The sequence below is a fragment of the Chelonia mydas genome, chromosome 10 (assembly GCF_015237465.2).
Source record: "Chelonia mydas isolate rCheMyd1 chromosome 10, rCheMyd1.pri.v2, whole genome shotgun sequence".
Taxonomy (NCBI): Eukaryota; Metazoa; Chordata; order Testudines; family Cheloniidae; genus Chelonia; species Chelonia mydas.
This window is the reverse complement of record NC_051250.2, coordinates 27,483,558-27,499,893: the sequence shown is the minus strand read 5'-3', so window position 1 is coordinate 27,499,893 and position 16,336 is coordinate 27,483,558. Positions and strand designations below refer to the sequence as shown.

The 16,336-nt window shown below is 40.6% G+C and overlaps 1 protein-coding gene across 28 annotated transcripts in view; it reads left to right on the top strand.

Moving 5' to 3' along the window:
* The window catches only part of RBFOX1 (RNA binding fox-1 homolog 1), a 2,389,987-nt gene that overhangs the window by 1,775,872 nt on the left and 597,779 nt on the right, over positions 1-16,336 (top strand). For all 28 annotated transcript variants that reach the window (XM_037911685.2, XM_037911680.2, XM_037911681.2 and 25 more), the window contains one exon: positions 9,456-9,497. In XM_037911685.2, coding sequence (XP_037767613.1) covers positions 9,456-9,497 — 42 coding nt within the window. The remainder of the gene's footprint in view (positions 1-9,455; positions 9,498-16,336) is intronic.

Here is a 16,336-nt window from a genome sequence, read left to right as displayed (position 1 = left end):
TGAAGACGTCCACGCAGTGTGCAGCAGCAGTCAAAAAAGCAAACGGGAATGTTAGGAATCATTAAAAAAGGGATAGAGAATAAGATGGAGAATATCTTATTGCCCTTATATAAATCCTTGGTACGCCCACATCTTGAATATTGCGTACAGATGTGGTCCCCTCATGTTAAAAAAGATATACTGGCATTAGAAGAGGTTCAGAAAAGGGCAACTAAAATGATTAGGGGTTTGGAATGGGTCCCATATGAGGAGAGATTAAAGAGGCTAGGACTTTTCATCTTGGAAAAGAGGAGACTAAGGGGGGATATGATAGAGGTATATAAAATCATGAGTGATATGGAGAAAGTGAATAAGGAAGTTATTTACTTGTTCCCATAATTTAAGAACTAGGGGCCACCAAATGAAATTAATGGGCAGGAGGTTTAAAACAAATAAAAGGAAGTTGTTCTTCACTCAGCGCACAGTCAACCTGTGGAACTCCTTGCCTGAGGAGGTTGTGAAGGCTAGGACTATAACAGGGTTTAAAAGAGAATTGGATAAATTCATGGAGGTTAAGTCAATTAATGGCTATTAGCCAGGATGGGTAAGGAATGGTGTCCCTAGCCTCTGTTTGTCAGAGGATGGAGATGGATGGTAGGAGAGAGATCACTTGATCATTACCTGTTAGGTTCACTCCCTCTGGGGTACCTGGCATTGGCCACTATCGGTAGACAGGATACTGGGCTGGATGAACCTTTGGTCTGACCCAGTATGGCCATTTTTATGTTCTTATGTTCAAGTGGGACCGAGGTCTTGTTTCTAGTCCCGGAAAGCCCCCATGATGCTAAGGATTTTATGGCTCCCTCTGGTATAACTGGACTTGTGGTAGTTGAAAAATCTCCCTTTATAAGTGTAGGGATACAAAACTTAGCTCCCAGTACTTTTACAAAATATCTAACCATTTTTCGAAAATCTATTTTTCCTTAATACACGTGTCATATACAGAGTACCTGTTGGTTTGGTGTGGTATCAGTTGGCACTAATTTGGGATGACCTCCATAGCACACTCAGTGCTTCACAGTAGTGACAATGGAGACATCCCAAATGCATGAGAGTGTAGCTTTATACCACACTACATCATCTAGTTATTCTTGCCCTGTGTATAGACAGGTAGTTCAGAATACAGCAACATCCCTATGGCAAGACTATTTCTGACCAAACTCCAATGAGGCTGGCATTATAAAGGAAGATAGAAGGGGGAGAAATTCACTCAGAATAGAAATTAGTGGGTAAAGCAGGCTGACTTTAACACTCTTTCCAGTTTGTGACACTTCCTGGGGGTACCTAGGGTTGTGAGGCACCTCACTACGACTTGTCCTTAGCCTGAGGAAGCCATGTCTGTGCCTGCCATGGGTCAGCTCCCTGAGTTCACAGGCAACACCAGCACTCCCCTCAGCCTACACAGGCTCCACTGTACCTCTGCAGGTTAGTGATAGGCATGCTCCAAGCCCTCTGACTGTCCCCAGCCCTTGTTCTACGGGACGCTCTTGGCATTCACAAAATCCCTGCTCCCGGTACACCCCAGCTTACCAGATAGGCCTCAATCACCAGTCCACTTAAAGCAGCGCACTTAGATAAATTTATTAGTAGAAACAAGTAAAAAATGTGTTTCACAAAACTAGAGATTCAAGTGAGAGCAAGGAGAAATATTGGAAACAAATAGTTACACATAGAATAAAAATAACATGCATTCCAGAGCCTAGACAGGGGTGGGCAAACATTTTGCCCTGAGAGCCACACTGGGGTGCGAAACTGTATGGAGGGCCAGGTAGGGAAGCCTGTACCTCCCCAAACAGCCTGGCCCCCTGCCCCATCCGCCCCCTCCTACTTCGCCCCCGTGACTGCCCCCCTCAGAACCCCTGACCCATCCAACCCGCCCTGCCCCTTGTCCACTGACCGCACCCTCCTGGGACCCCCCCGCCCCTAACCACCCCCCCAGGACCCCATCCCCTATCCAACCCCGCCTGCTCCTTGTCCCCTGACTCCCCTGACCCCTGTCCACCCCACTCGCCCTCCCAATAAGCCCCCCCAGGACTCCCATGCCTATCCAACCTCCCCTGACTGACCCGACCCCTATCCACACCCCTGCCCCTAACCGCCCCCTGGGACCCCACCCCCTATCCAACCCCTCCTGCTCCCTGTCCCCTGACTGCCCTGACTCCTATCCACACCCCTGTCCCTAACCCCCCCCCGGGACTCCCATGGCTATCCAACCCATGCCCTGACTGTGCCCCCCCCCGAACCTCCGCCCCATCCAACCTCCCCCGCCCCTTACCATGTTGCTCAGAGCGGCAGGACTGGAAGCTGCACCACCGCGCTGCCCAGCAGGAGCTCGCAACCCCACCACCCAGAGTGCTGCCCATGCGGCAGTGTGGCTGAGGGGGAGGGGTGACAGCAGGGGAGGGGGAGGGGGCTAGCCTCCCTGGCCAGGAGCTCAAGGGCCAGGCAGGACGGTCCTGTGGGCCATAGTTTGCCCACCTCTGGCCTAGACTTACTGAACTAGTTACTGTCATGTATTACAGGGCTAAGCTCACCCCAATTCCTTCCAGCATATTACATCCAGCCTTGGCTGTGATCTTCTGTTCATGAGACAAGCCATGCTGTCAGCTTGTCTCCTGAGTAGAACAGATCCAGGATGCTCCCCATATCCCCAGTTATCGCCCCCCAAAAAACCCATTGTCTTTACTCATAAGCAGGATGCCTCCTGCTGGTTATTTTATCCTGTGTGCCTCTTTCTTGTTGATTTCTTGATCAGCATTTGGCTGAGACTGTAGCTAGGCCTCCATTGTGAAGCGTATAACACACAAATGACCAACCAGAGAGAAAAAGAAGTGTCTCTTCATACCTGCCTGACAAGAGCATGTTTACCACCACCTGGTGATCTGCCTTAACTCACATATCTTAAGAACATAATTTTCAACGTAGATACATACTTCCTTAAACATTTTCCGTACCTACGTTTCCCAGTGATAGATGACCAGTGGGTGCAGAGTGGAGACCACACATGCCACCAACTGGTAAACTTAATATGCATACATCTAACCCAGAGGACCCCTGTAAAAACTCTGTGTACATCTGCACTCTCTGCCAGTTGGCACCAAGACGTTGCAGGGTCATCCAGGTAAACTTCAATATGTATTTTAAATATGTTTTTGGCTAGAGTAGTTTTGTTTTTAAGTAAGTTGCTTTTTTGTTTACTTTGCTGGTCACATGGGTTGTGGGAGTTGTAAAGGAAGACAGATAATCCATAATCATCCTCTCCTTACACCCCTGTGTGAATTTGTGCATTTTTTATCTTGCAAACTTCCCTGCACCCATCAGTTTACTCATCCACCATCTATAAATGCTTCATTTCACTCCTACATGCCACTTTCCAGCCCTGGTATCTACCATGTTTGATGTTTTTCAGTGAGATGTTTTAAAATTCCCTAATTCAAATGGTCACTTCTTGATGGCCCTCTAAATGATCGCCATCTAATTAAAACAGGGAATTATGCGCTTAAATAGCAACTGTTAACTATTTTCCTTTTTCAGACTTTTACAAACAAGTTTGAGGGTTAGATTTTGTTTTTGTTTTCACTCCTCAGTCCCTCCCAATTTGCCTTCAAATGTCCTTGATAAATTTATGGAAAGTTGCATTTTTATATTTGTGTGAACGGGGCGCTGTGAGGTGAGAGGCAGAATGGAGTCCATAGAGAAGATGTCTTCCCACAGCATCAGACACTTGGGGAGGGGGCACCACACTGTTCTTAAGGATGAACTTGACAATCAGTTCTGCATAAAAGGGCCTAGGGGTTACAGTGGACAAGAAGCTAGATATGAGTCAACAGTGTGCCCTTGTTGCCAAAAAGACCAATGGCATTTTGGGATGTATAAGTAGGGGCACTGCCAGCAGATCGAGGTACGTGATCATTCCCCTCTATTCGACATTGGTGAGGCCTCATCTGGAGTACTGTATCCAGTTTTGGGCCCCACACTACAAGAAGGATGTGGAAAAATTGGAAAGCGTGCAGCGGAGGGCAACAAAAATGATTAGGGGACTGGAACATATGACTTATGAGGAGAAGCTGAGGGAACTAGGATTGTTTAGTCTGCGGAAGAGACGAATGAGTGGGGATTTGATAGCTGCTTTCAGCTACCTGAAAGGGGGTTCCAAAGAGGATGGATCTAGACTGTTCTCAGTGGTAGCAGATGACAGAACGAGGAGTAATGGTCTCAAGTTGCAGTGGGGGAGGTTTAGGTTAGATATTAGGAAAAACTTTTTCACTAGGAGGGTGATGAAACACTGGAATGCGTTACCTAGGGAGGTGGTGGAATCTCCTTCCTTAGAAGTTTTTAAGGTCAGGCTTGACAAAGCCCTGGCTGGGATGATTTAGTTGGGAATTGGTCCTGCTTTGAGCAGGGGGTTGGACTAGATGACCTCCTGAGGTCCCTTCCAACCCTGATATTCTATGATTCTATGTTATTAAAGTTACAACCTAGATATTTCATCTACTTTTCCTAACTGCGTCAGGATGGGGAGTAAAGATGAATTGTGTTTTCTTCTCTTGACAATCTTGGATAAGATTCCAAATGAGCAAGATAGAACAGTCGATAACTGTGTAAAATTTTAATTATCTCTATATTTTAGCTAAATGTTGGACAATCATTTACAATCACACTAAGCTGGTGTGACTGTTGAAATGAGAGGGGATTATAAATGCCTCACAGGTGTACACACTTCATCAGAGACCAGTGCTGTGTTGAAGCATGTATGCGCAGGGAAGAGTATGTAAGGCAGGTGGAAGGATAGCAGAGGAGCAACAGTTCCCAACCGGGAAGTGACGATTATCTCACTCCAGATCTCCTGTGCTATCAAGTAATAGCAAGTTATTTTTTTAAATTATAAATTAACTATCGCCAGTGTTCTAAATCCTTTATTTCCTGTTGAACTCTATGGAGATGATGAGTTGACTATATTATATTGTGACTACTTTTTCTTCTTACTATTAATACTAAGTATTTAATTGTAGAAATACTTGGATCCCCAAATCAGAGATTAGGGTTCCGTTGTGCTCTGTAATAGACATATAACAAAATACAACCCCGTCCCAAAGAGCTTACCATCTAAACATATGACCAGAGATCACAGGTGGTTATGACAAAGCATCAAGGGAAAGGACGAGTGAGCAGGGCAACTGAGTATAATAAGCAGCATTGCACCACACTAGCATCCTGAAAACTCCTCCATGCCTCCATGAAGCTTTTTCCTTGAACTGTGTATGTATGTTTATGCAAATTGTATTGCTTTTGATTGATGAGAACATATAAATTCTCAGAAACACTGACATTATTTTTAAAGGTGTTTGCTAGAGATGTGCCTTGGATATTGGATATCTAAGACTGACATTAGTGATGGTTGGCCAAAGGGAGGTGACCACAGAAACGTTGCAGAGGTGGCATTAGTACACATTTTGTGGACTCTTTATCCCTCTATGTAGTCAAATTTTCTAAAGGAAGACAATGTGGTGTAGTGGACAAAGCACTGGTCTGGGAATCAGGAAATCTTAGTTCTACTCCTGGCTCTGCTACTGGCCTGGTGAGTGACTTTGAGCAAATCATTTACCCTCCATGTGCCTCAGTTTCCCCCATGTAAAAATAGTTATAATGATACTAACCTCCTTTGGGAAGTGCTTTGAGATCTATAGCACTATGTGAGAACTAGTTGTTGTAATGATGGAGACTATTTATGAAATGGATTCTGCAAATGCTTACATGTGGGAATAACTTTATGTACATCTGTAGTTCTAGATAGACTCAGTGAGACTACACACATGGGTAAAGTTACCCACTTGTGTTAATGTTTATAGGACCATTGTCTAAAAGCAAGAGTACTAAACATTTTACCTGGCATCAGTTAAGTGAAAATTGTAATTTATTCAGAAAACAAAACAAAAAAAGACCATAAAAATCAAACAAAAAAGTTCAAGGCCCCAGATTCACTCCAAAGTTTTTTAGAAACTTAGTTACATTTTTATGAATAACATTAATAGATAGACTCAGAGTGGATTCAGATCTAAAATGAACTCTTGGCACTTGCGTAAGTATATTTACAGTGTAGTCTAATATAATTTTAACTAAATTTATAACTGGTGTGAAAAGCACCAAGTTTGAAAAATAGAATAATTACTTTCCAAGACATAGTCACTTTAGCTGTACTTAATTTTATTCTTTGGGGGAAAATTTATAGATAGACCAATGATAAATACCTTTCTCCTCTTTGTGCCATGTTAGAGAGACTACAAACAACATGTGCATAGATATTTTTTGTGCTGTGTAATTTTCTTTCTGGCATAGGGAATTTATTGTTGTACCTTTCATATAAGTAAGGAACGTTATGCTTTTTATTTATTAGGATTTTTTCCATTGCTAAGTAGGACAAAGATTTTAGAATTTCATAAATACTTTTGCTTTTATTTGAAAGAAGGTTTTTTTGTCAGCAGCAGCCAGGGGAATAAAATACCCTGTGTTGATATGTATTGTTTCAGACTTTACTCTCTCGTAAGTGCCTGCTTGACATAGTGGTGTCCAAATGTACTCTGGACCTCTGAATGTAGCATAAAGATTTATTATTGCACATTTCTTTATTTCGTGTCTTGTGAATTATATTTATCATGCAAGTTATTATGGAAAAAGGAAACGACAATGATTATGTTTACAAAGTTAATGATATTCAGTAAGTGGATAATTTTATAACAGTTTTGAATTATTTTCTTAGCTAATCTTTACAAAACCTCGGCAAATGGTTTAGCCCATGCCATAAAAACCAAACAAAACTTGATAACTGTATGCCGTATTGTACCACCTATCTGTAGAAAAACCCTAAAGGGGAGAGGCAGGAGCTTTGTGGACTTTCTCTTACATGTTCCCCTTAGCAGAATGTGTGTAGGGGGCAATAAGGGGTATAGGCAATACAATCCTTCAAACCCATAGAATTGGTGAGTGCTACTTCCCAGTCTTTCCATTCTGCCCTGATGGACCTAGTTTACCTCTAGTCGCATAGTTATCTCACAAGTTTTGCTGTCAATGCCTGAACATTCCCATGGAGTCACAATGGGGACCCAGCGATAATAACCTTATCTTTGATATTTCTGAAATTTTTTAGGGAGTGCCCGCTCACCAATGCCTCACTGGCCTATCTGTCAAATTTAATGCTGGTTCTTGGAAGCCTGTTGGAACGGGAGAGGAACAGGAAGGAGAGGGATATTCATTGGAATCAGTTCTACCCATTTCCAGTACCGTTAGGATTAGTTTCCCACCACTGGCAGATGTGGAAGGGATCATAGGAATCTGATTAATTCTTCCCATGATAATATTTTATTTGTATGGTATGCTGTGAAAATGTTGTCTTGTTCATGTACTACTTGGAGTTGTAGTGTGGATGTGTGAACCATTTTTTATATTAAACCCAGGAAAAGTCCTGTCTCTCCTTCTCTCACACTGAACTCAACTGACTTTTTAAAAAAGGTTTTAATATATTTTATTTGGTTTAAATTTAAGGAAAAACATTTAAAAATGCTTCTACACTTCACAGGTCCACTTAAGACAAAGCGGAAATGGTAAAATATCAGGAGAGGAAGGCTGCTCTTGTAGTGGTTGACTTGACTCAAAAAGGGAAGTACAGGAATTTTTGAAGATAGTTTGTCCGGGTGAAACATCCATCTAAATTTTGTATATCAAAGACGTTTGGATACTTCAGATACCCTTCAAATAAAGCTTCTGAATTTCTGATGCTTCCTTGACCTGGAGCTTACCTCCACTTCCTTTGGAGTTCACCCTGTTGCTAGTTATGTCTGTGTTGTACCATTACTTTGTGCGTACACCAAGTGCAATTGTAATGAAAGGTAATTACAGTCATTGGAGATGTACTGTGGTGAGATATGTCACCTACATGCCTCAATGTGGCGGGGGTGGAGGAGGGAATTGATGGGGCTGATGATGAAGGGGGACAGCCCCAGCAGCAAGGGAGAGAGAGTCTTGCTGAGGGACAACGGGAAGCTCCTCCCATATCCCCCGACTTGGAGTCTCTGGCAACAATTGTGGGGAAAGGGGTGCTGATTAGTCAGCATCCTCCTGCTGAAGGATTTAACCTGGAGCAAGGGCCAAGTAGAGCCTTTTTCAGCTCAGTTCAAGCACCCCACCCTGCTCACTCAAAACTGGGAATGGGAATCCAGCCTGGCAGATGCTGCAGGTCTAGCTGATTGTACATTTGGGCATCAAGAAGGAATTTTTTGCTCCCATAGGGCCAGTTAGCAGAGGCCCAGGGAGTTTTTTGCTTTCCTTGCAGCATCTTCAAGCCACAGTAAGTTAAGTAGAAATGTGCTAGTACCTAACTGATGTACTTGGTTGAGCTGTTAATTTGTCACAACTTGCAGCTGGTTTCCAATACAGTTAAAAGGAGAAAACGAACAATTCAAAGAGGTAAAAGACCTGGAATTTTGCTGATTGGCCTGGGGCTCATGGCCCATGAGCCCTTTAAATTTTGACAGGCCATGTGTGCAAAAAATTTCTGTGCAAATTTTTGTGCTTCTGTGCAAATTTTTGTGCGCGTGGTGTTTCGCCGTGTGCACGGGGTTTAGGATCTGTGTGCGCATGCACACGCGCACAGCTTAGAGGGAACAGTGTTCATGGGATAGGGCCAGACATTGTGGCACTCAGGGGGCCAAGGTCCCCCACCCTTCTTTACCTTGCTGGAGGGTGGGGGGGAGCAGAGTGTGCTAGAACTCTGAAAGAGCTGAGTCCTGGGGGGTAGGCTGAGGAGAGCATACCTTGACTAGTTACATGTTATATGATAGGAGACCTGTAACCTCCATACGGTAATCTCTTAAATGCCTTGTATAGAAGAGTATGGGTGATGGGCAGGTAGCTCCCCTCCCATGTGTTTAAGTTTAATGAAAGTTGCTTTGTCATTTAAAATCCATCCATGTGTCTGTCCTCATTTTGCTGCTGTATCCGGATCAATGCATGAATGTGAGCTATTGTTTACACCCAGTAGAACTACAGTGGTGTATTGTGGTAGCTATGTACTTTGCCTTATGTAATCAAAGAACAGTAAATGAGAAAACGAGACTTTCTTCTTGACACAAATATGTCCCCCAAATCCACAATGCAATAAAACGTCCTTATAAATTTTACCTTATTATTTTCCTAACCACAGGCCAGGTGGGGCATGCGGGGGCCGGGAGAGGTAGGAGAAAGGTGTGGTGTACTTAGTTGCTATTACAAAAGGACTGGATCCTATGTTGTTTATCTGGAATATTTCATTAGTGCTGAAGACAGAATTTATTGTATTTATTCTTTTTAAATTTGTAGACCTACCTGTGCTTTTCAAAAGAGGTATGCTATGTTTCAATCTGTATACTTTTTTCTCATTGTAGATTTCGAGACAACAGATGAGTTGTGAAAGAGAACAACTAAGGGTAAGTGCAACAATATGCAAAATGCTCTTCCCTACTGTACAATAAGCAGACTTTCTCATGTCACAACAAAAGATTCTCTTGAAAGATTGATTGCAGCTTTTGGGTTCCAGAGAGGAACATATTCATCTCAGCTAATTTACTATTGATTGTGTTGGTTAATATTGTATATCTTATTGTGAAGTACCATTACAGTATGGATGATTTTTCAAATATAATTTATTTGGATTTGGCAATTAATACTTTTTTCGGGAATCTGTCTGACACCTGGGTCCTTTTTTTTAATGTAGAAAATGAAGCCCTAGTACTTATAAAGGTCAAATGTCACACAAACCTTTCCCATTGCCAGATTGTTTGAGATGCTGAGATATTCTTTTTTTCATTGTCTGTGCTACGCCTGTTTTCAGATAAAAATTAATGTCAAGATCAAGAGCAAATTTCAGAAGAGTTAAAGTATTGTAGAATATTATTTGTTGTGGTTTTGTGGCATGCTCTGTAAATAACGGAGTTCCTATACCCAAGTTGCTCCCTCTTTGTTTTGTTTTTTTCCTTTAATGGAAGTGCCAGATTGTCTTAAGTATTTCAGTCTGTGTTGCATTTGAACTTTATCTGTGCAAATGCATCTGCAGATGCTTTTTCAGTACCAATATGTGCATGCACAATTGATAGGTTCTAATACTTGTGCAAGCTGGTGTTAAAATGTATACACATACAGCAAGTATTTTTAAGAATATGGCCAAACAATGGGAAAGCTAGCTTTGTCATGCCCTATGTTGGGTGTTTCCTTGCTAAAACTATATTAATAAGAGTTGAGAGGCAACTTTGTAGTACTGGCTGTGTAAGAAGATGTATATTTCTTTTTATTTCCTTTAATTTTTTTTGTTTTGTTTTTAATTTTTAGAAGTAGAAAATACCACCACCTTCTTTTTGTGGCCATAAGACAGGTACCAAGCAGCAGCAGTTCTGACAAGGTTTACAGAACATTATGTATAAATATAAACAAATATTCCATTCATAGTATGTGTTTCATGAACTTAATCAGATGTTTCTTTTTAAATTTCATTTAATTTTTCGCTATAAACTATTACTTGGTTTTAACAATATGATCTTTCAGTCACACCAGACAGTTGGAATGCATCAAAATTATGAAAAAAGCAGTTAGGATAATCCTGCTCACTATGTTGTATTCTGTGAGGAATACTTTTTAATTATTTTTGTACGGGCAAAATACTTCTTCCTTGGTATTTGTCTTGCTGATGTAAGGTGACTGCACTAATGTTAACATGGAGATTTAGGAGGTGTGAAGATGCTCTGTTTTGTCATTAGAGTTGTAATGTGTCAATGGAGCCAGTTGCCAAAGCTGAAAGATTGCTATGAGTTGTACATCACTGGAGGGCAGTCTACTCGGGAAGAAATAGGGCTATGAGAACCAAAAAGGAAGTTTTTTGTTTCTTTTTATTAAACTTTCTTCTCTGAATTGAGGAAAGAGGGCAGGGAACTCTCAAAATCTAAGGGAGGCAGGCTCACAAATCCTTCATATGTGTGGTTTTGTCTGATTACTGAGTAAAATGGCCTCTTCCCGCTTATTTTCCAGCAACACCTATTCTTTCATGTGATTTTTTTTTCCAAATTATTTTATTATTGCATCACAATTTTAGAACTACTAGGATCATTTTTTTCTATCCAATCAACGTAAAAAAATGTAGTAATCACTCTGGTTGAGGGTCGCTATCAGAGGTGTTTGTGTGCCTTCCTGGATATGTGCTGTCATGTCTATGTACCAGTCAGCTCCTGCCTGAATTTAACCCTTGTAGTGATATACCAACCAATACAATAACAAATAAGTGGCTGGAAGATACCATATTCATAGTATAGTACAGGCATCTTAAGTTAAATTCCTGATGTCCAAGCATTATCATGATAGATTGATGCAAGGCAGTATGAAGAATGTTGTATTGCCATTGTTCTATCCAAACATAACTGAATATGAAAAATACCAGAAAAGAAGCTAAGAAAAAATGAGTGGTTACTTTTCCATCCCAGGTGCTGAACATTGATTCACAGTCCGGTGCATTGGAGGTGTTTTGGGGAGTGGGGTTTGTTTTTTGTAACCAGACTGAGCTTTACCACAAGCTGTAAGTGAACTGCACGAATTGAAAGAAGTTATGAAAGTCCCCACATGGCAAATAGAAATTTTCCATGTCTACTAAAATTACATTTGAAGCAACGTTGTCTAAAGTAACAAGATAAAGAACACTGAATGAATGACTTGATTGAATGAAAGAATAAATGTGGGTGGAGTTAACAACAACAGTGTTGAAGCCATCATACGTTTATGGTCAGATATGACAGCTTCTTACTCATCAAATCGGATTTCTTAATTTTCTGAGTCTTATTTGCTTAGAGGTTTTCACCACTGTTAGTACTGAAGGGTCACTATGGCTGGGAAAGAAAGTGGTGAATTCTGTTGTCATTCACATAACAAAGTAAATGGTCAATGAAATTCAAATAGCAAACTTTCACTACTGGAGATGACATAAAAGGTAAAAGAGACTAGTTTAACTTCAGGTGCCAGGCTGAGACTGTAGAGAAGGCAACCTTGACATGGATGTCATTGAGTGAATTTCAGCATGTAACTCTTAATGTCATTGTGTCAAAACCACTTTTCTGATATGATTGCATTTCAATTAAAATTACAATATACCAGTATATAGACAGACCTATATCACTAAAACTGGAAGACGATTAGAAATTCTAGAATTTGAAAGCCATCCCACAGTAGCAAAAATCCAGGAAGACTGCAGTAACGCCAGTGTGGAGCTAAGTAAACTTGAAGCAGTCCTAATTAAATATTCTCCCTATGCTGCAAGTAAGCCAGAGGGGGTGTGACACTATCCATCAGTGGATGTGATTCAAGAATATCTGTGTAACAAATTCCCACTGGGAACACAGTGTCCATTTAATGAATGTGTGCCAGGGTATTACAAATTCTTTGTTAGCTATCCAATCCAGCACTTGTACCATGAGCCTCACTTATACCTATTAACTCCAGTAAGCCCTTTCTGCCAAACTGGCAATGTCCTGGCCCATGACAGACAGTCCTCAAGACAAGGATACTCCTCCTAGACATAGAGCAGTGATGCTTTCTGGTTTATTGGGAGGTTGTAAGAAAAGGTGCTCTGATCAAACCTTGATGATAAAGCAAGGTTGGGGATGGTAAATTTGGAGATATTTGGCCATGTCCAAACTAGGAAAAATAGGTCATTCTTAAACACAATAGCTAACACATTTTTAAACCTCTATCTCATAATACAAATACTTAAAATCAAACGAGACATGCCAATGATAATTCACCTTGATAATTTATCCATTTGGTGTATCCCTTTCAGACCCTTTGTCTACTTTGGTTACTTTTAGATTCTAAATTGAGGGCAGAGGCTTTCTGATCTGGTTAGTTAGTATAGTACCTAACATAATGAAACTCTGCCGCTGATCAGGCCAAGGGTACTCTCACTGTATAAATGATAAATAATTATAATCATTAAGCAGGGTTGTGTGTCTGATCCGTTCTGTACTAAAGAGCTGAATAAGGCATTGGCCACCAGTTAATGACTTAAACAATTGTCTCTTCAACCTATTATCCATGTCCTCTTGTGTGCTAATCTGTATGCTGATTGGAAGTTAATGTTTATGAGGTCTACATTATTTAATTGAGATCTCTCCAACTCATCAATGCTACAATAACTGGCTGAAATGGAAAGTAAAGAACTTCACATTTAGCACACGTTGAGTGATTTTTTCCATTGATGTATATAACACATCAGTTAGACTTCTGAAAGCTTTTTCTACTATGCCACCTGGAGCTAAAGTTTGCAAAGCTATTATGCCTTTCTTTCAGTTGTCTCTATTAGCAATGATTTTGTATTCCTATATACCATCTTGAATATTCATGATTTCATATTTCTAGAATTTCTTATGTTGCCCAAGTGTAGTGCTGCCTGACCTGGCTTGGCTCAGGGTAAAGTTGTATTAAAAGTTAAAGGATGTTCAAAAGGAGTTAATCAAAGAAACAAACCATCTCTTGTTTCTCCAAGAGTTTTCCTCCATCCACACACTGATGTATTTTCAGCATCTCTTCTAACAAAAACAACAATGTTATCCAGTCACTCCCTCCCTGTTCTGTTTTATATTCCCCAATCCTGATATTTAAACCCCTTATCAGTGATAGATTCCCTCTCCGATTCTCTCAGCACTACATCCCACCTCAGTCACTGTTTGTTGTTTTATGGCTTTATGGATGATCTTGTGGAGCTGAATTTAATTCTAATTCTGATGCCTTAAAATTGTCTGTGAAAACACAAACCTCACAGCTTGCTCAAAATCATTTTAAAAAACCTATTTCATCTCATATTTGTGCCTGAAAAATCAGCCTTTGAAACATGAATCATACAGCTTATTTAAGGCTGTGAAGAAGCTTAGGATCGCAGCCTTAGGTAGAAATAAGCTGTAATTCATAAACCTATAAAAAGCACAGTGACTGACTCAGAAGTCTGTCTGCTGCTTCTAGTGAACCTTCCTTACTGCTGCAACTTTAACCTGGGGTTATGATTTTTATCAGAGCCTAATGACCTTGTTTAAACTAAAATCCTAAACTAAACCTTACTGGTTCCCCCAGCCTTCCCTTCTTCTAAGAGGTAATCATTTTCCATTATAAACTGTACGTAATTTTTAAGTTTTGTATCATATTATGTGCATGAATCTGGGTGTCTAAACTAGTGCATTTGATCCTTGTGCAGTAATACTTTATGAGCACTGTAAAATGGGCATGGAACTGTTTTAAACCCTCATGTAGGAGGGTTTATTAATGTGCCTTCCTGTGAATACCAATGAAGTCTAATGGTAAAATGGTATGATTAAGTCTCTTGATCTTAAATCTTGGGTGACCTAATTGTGACTCCAGTTAACAACTTTCTTTGCATGCATTCATTAGTGGGAAACATTATATACAATCATCAATTCCTTCTGAGATCTGGAAGATCTAGGAGGCGCAGAGCCTAAGTACCACCACTTGAAAAGAGAAAAGCATTGCTGGATTTGGTCATTAATAAGTCTTGTAATATTTCCCTAAACATAAATATATCAAAAACAGTAACATGCACACAAAGGCATGTTACAGAAGTATAAAGGTCATGCCACTTGAGATGGGCATCGGGGAAAGAAATTGAGAGGTATGTCTTATTCACGCTGAAATGTACACAATGACAATAATGTGTGATTCTCATTTCTATATATCATGTCCTGCAGTGCTCACTCACTGCGTCAGTATATGTTACTGTTGGGAGGGGAATGCTTAACTCTGAGTTCCAATTTTCAGGGTTTGTGCTAAATTTTTAATATAATTTTAATATTTTATTTGTTGTGTGCTTTCCTATATGAAGTGGATGTTAGGTCTTTAAAACCTTGGACTATTAATCTGAACTCCAGCATTCAAAAACAACAGTGGACATTCAAGGGTATTATAACATTAAAAATTACTGATGGGAAATTATGGCCAGATTTTCAAAGTTAGATGCCCTCAATTATGCATGTACACTTGAGTTCACCTAACTTAAATTTGCAAATATCCAATGCTCAGATGTGAATTGGGTATCAAGCAGGCCTTTTAGTTGGCCATGTGTACTCAAACAATGTACCTGATATCTTTTCCATTTTTGTTTTTTGGTGGTGGTGGTTTTCCCCTCAGTAGATGAGGTCAGCCCTACCTAAAGGTCCCTCTCCTACCATTGGAGCTACTCAGATGCACCCTGGCACCCACACACAGCCCTATTACCTCGACATGGCTGGATACAGTTGCAGGACCAAGACCTTATTTACATCACACTTGATTTGAACAAGGGTTTGAACAGCACTGACAGTTCCCTGCATTCAGGCCCTTGCCCACTCCAGGCAAGCTATTGCCAGGAGGTGTTATTAAAAAAACAAAAACTCCCAAGTTGGTTTGTCTAAGTCCACTTTCAGAAAGAGTGTGTGACTGACTGGTCTAGGACAACACAAGCAATGGTATTCGGAGCCTTACGTCTGCTCTGGACTCAGGATCTCTTCAATCTTGGCAAGAATTAGATGGCTCTCAAATAGTCATGCTTGGCTGGATAATTAACTTCTGCACAGACTTCAGGAGAGCTTTCTTGTCTGTGTAGAACACAACCAAAGTGTAAAACCAGTCATTGGACGTCTCCTAGGGTACTTCCCAATTTAACCAAACACAGCAAAGCAGAGACATGTTTTTCTGTAGATGCCCACACAAATGTTTCTGCTCTTGAAGTAGTCCCACCCTGCTGTTAAATGGAAAGCTGCAAAGATACCACCTAGTTACACGGTGTCTTTATTTACATGGAAAATTGTCAGTTTTTTCCATTTTGAAACAGTATTTCTCTGATAATAAAGTTGTTGCCTTTAGTTTCTCTTCCAGAGGTGGTGTCGGGACAATGGTAAGGACCTTTCCATGATTACCATCATTTTTTTATTACCACTTGAATTAGTAATGAATTTTACTTGTTACTGTCATACTTCTGAAATGCTTCTCTTGAGGATATCCCTTCTTAGTGGCACATAGTTTATTCCTCTCTATCAGAAAAAATATTTTCTGGTATAAAAAGTAGTATAGTCTGTCTGCTTTCTTCTATCTTTACCCTTCCATTCTAAGTACCTACTGGAATGCTATAGGACCGCAAGAAACAGTGTGAGTTTTTCCAAGACTGTTCTTACTTCTCCCTGCAGTTTCAAAAACTGGCTCTTTCTGGTAAATAATGTATCATAACTTCAGCTTTCCATTTCTGATTGTA